The sequence below is a fragment of the Entamoeba dispar genome, genomic scaffold (genome assembly GCF_000209125.1).
Source record: "Entamoeba dispar SAW760 scf_1105229462445 genomic scaffold, whole genome shotgun sequence".
In the NCBI taxonomy this organism is placed as follows: domain Eukaryota; phylum Evosea; order Mastigamoebida; family Endamoebidae; genus Entamoeba; species Entamoeba dispar.
The window spans coordinates 638-1,965 of record NW_001855196.1 but is presented as its reverse complement, the minus strand read 5'-3'; the positions used below and the strand labels follow the sequence as shown (position 1 = coordinate 1,965).

At 16.8% G+C, this 1,328-nt stretch overlaps 1 protein-coding gene across 1 annotated transcript, besides 8 other annotated features; it reads right to left on the bottom strand.

The window, feature by feature from the left end:
- Nucleotides 1-28: 28 nt before the first annotated feature.
- Nucleotides 29-146: a sequence feature (AT_rich).
- EDI_075200 (uncharacterized protein) lies at nucleotides 114-776 on the bottom strand (the record flags this gene model as incomplete). Its single annotated transcript, XM_001739796.1, has 2 exons — nucleotides 114-662; nucleotides 774-776. The coding sequence occupies 2 exons, from the start codon at nucleotides 774-776 to the stop codon at nucleotides 114-116; spliced, it is 552 nt and encodes a 183-aa protein (XP_001739848.1).
- Nucleotides 172-207: a sequence feature (AT_rich).
- Nucleotides 301-432: a microsatellite.
- Nucleotides 535-595: a microsatellite.
- Nucleotides 650-763: a microsatellite.
- A 41-nt stretch (nucleotides 777-817) lies between the features above and the next one.
- Nucleotides 818-871: a sequence feature (AT_rich).
- A 5-nt stretch (nucleotides 872-876) lies between these two features.
- Nucleotides 877-1,051: a microsatellite.
- A 178-nt stretch (nucleotides 1,052-1,229) lies between these two features.
- Nucleotides 1,230-1,328: part of a microsatellite that runs on past the window's edge.

Below are 1,328 nucleotides of genomic sequence, written 5' to 3'. Positions count from 1 at the left end.
ATAATAATAAAGAAACATATTGTACATCATAAAATCATAATATTTAATTAAAATTGAAAGTAAATTAATAAAAGAATATTTACATTAAATAAATTTGAAATAATAACATTTCATTAAATTTGAACAATAAATAAAATAATAATAAAGAAGGAACAATGATATTTTTGATGGAAATTATATAAAACAATAAATTTAAATTTAATAATTGTCATAGAAGATTGTTTATACAATTTCAACCAGTTTCCATTCATATTCACAAAGAATATTTCATATAATTGAATAAGTAAAGAAATCGAAAATAAGAAAATAAAGAAATAGAAGAAAGAATAATAAGAAAAGATAAAATAAGAAAGAAATAAAAAGAGAAAAGATAAAAGGGAATAAAAAGTAAAATAAGAAGAAGAAGAAATAATAAAAAAAGAAAAAGAAAGAGGAAATACTAAATGATAAAGGAGGTAAATAATAATAAAAGATAAAGAAGAAAAGAATATAAAAATAAGAGGTAATAAAAGTAGAGAGTATGAAAAGAAGGATAAATAAAGAGAAAGATAAAGAAGAAATAAAAAAGAAAACATAAGAAGAATAAAAATAAAAAGGAAAGGTACAAGGATTATTTTATAAAAGATTTTTGTCTGAAGGATATTATAGATTAATTTTGGTTTCTATCTTTTTAATTCTTATTTTCTTTATTTCTATATCATTTATCTTTCTTATTGTTTTATTTCAATTTGATTATTTTCATTATTTTTTATTACTTATCTTTTATGACTAACCATTCATTACTTATAATGTAGTAACATAATAGTATAAGTTAATCTTTTTTAATTATTCAAAATATTAATTATCTCATAATATTACAATTATTTTAATTCATTAATCTTTTTTATTATTTTTATTCTTTTTTTATTTTCATTCATATTTAATTGTTTATTTCATATTTAGTGTAATTTATTCTTTTTATCCTTTTCTTTCTTTTTATTTTCTTATTCGTATAAATTATTATTATATTTTCTTTTCTTTTTCTTTTATTTCTTATTTTATTTTTATCTTTTTATCTTTTTATTTCAGATTAGAATATTACACATTACACATACCACATGCATTCATAATTTATTCATGTTTTAAATTCACTCAATTATTATCTGGTTATAACATTACTATTGACTATAAAAGATCATAATTAATTTTGTAAGAATATCAGTGATTAATAAATATGACAATTGAATATCAAATAAAATAAAAGTATAAATAATTATAAAGATTAGAATACTATTAGTTAGTTGATATGATATACATGTATAACTGATAGATGTACATAATAAGAAAGA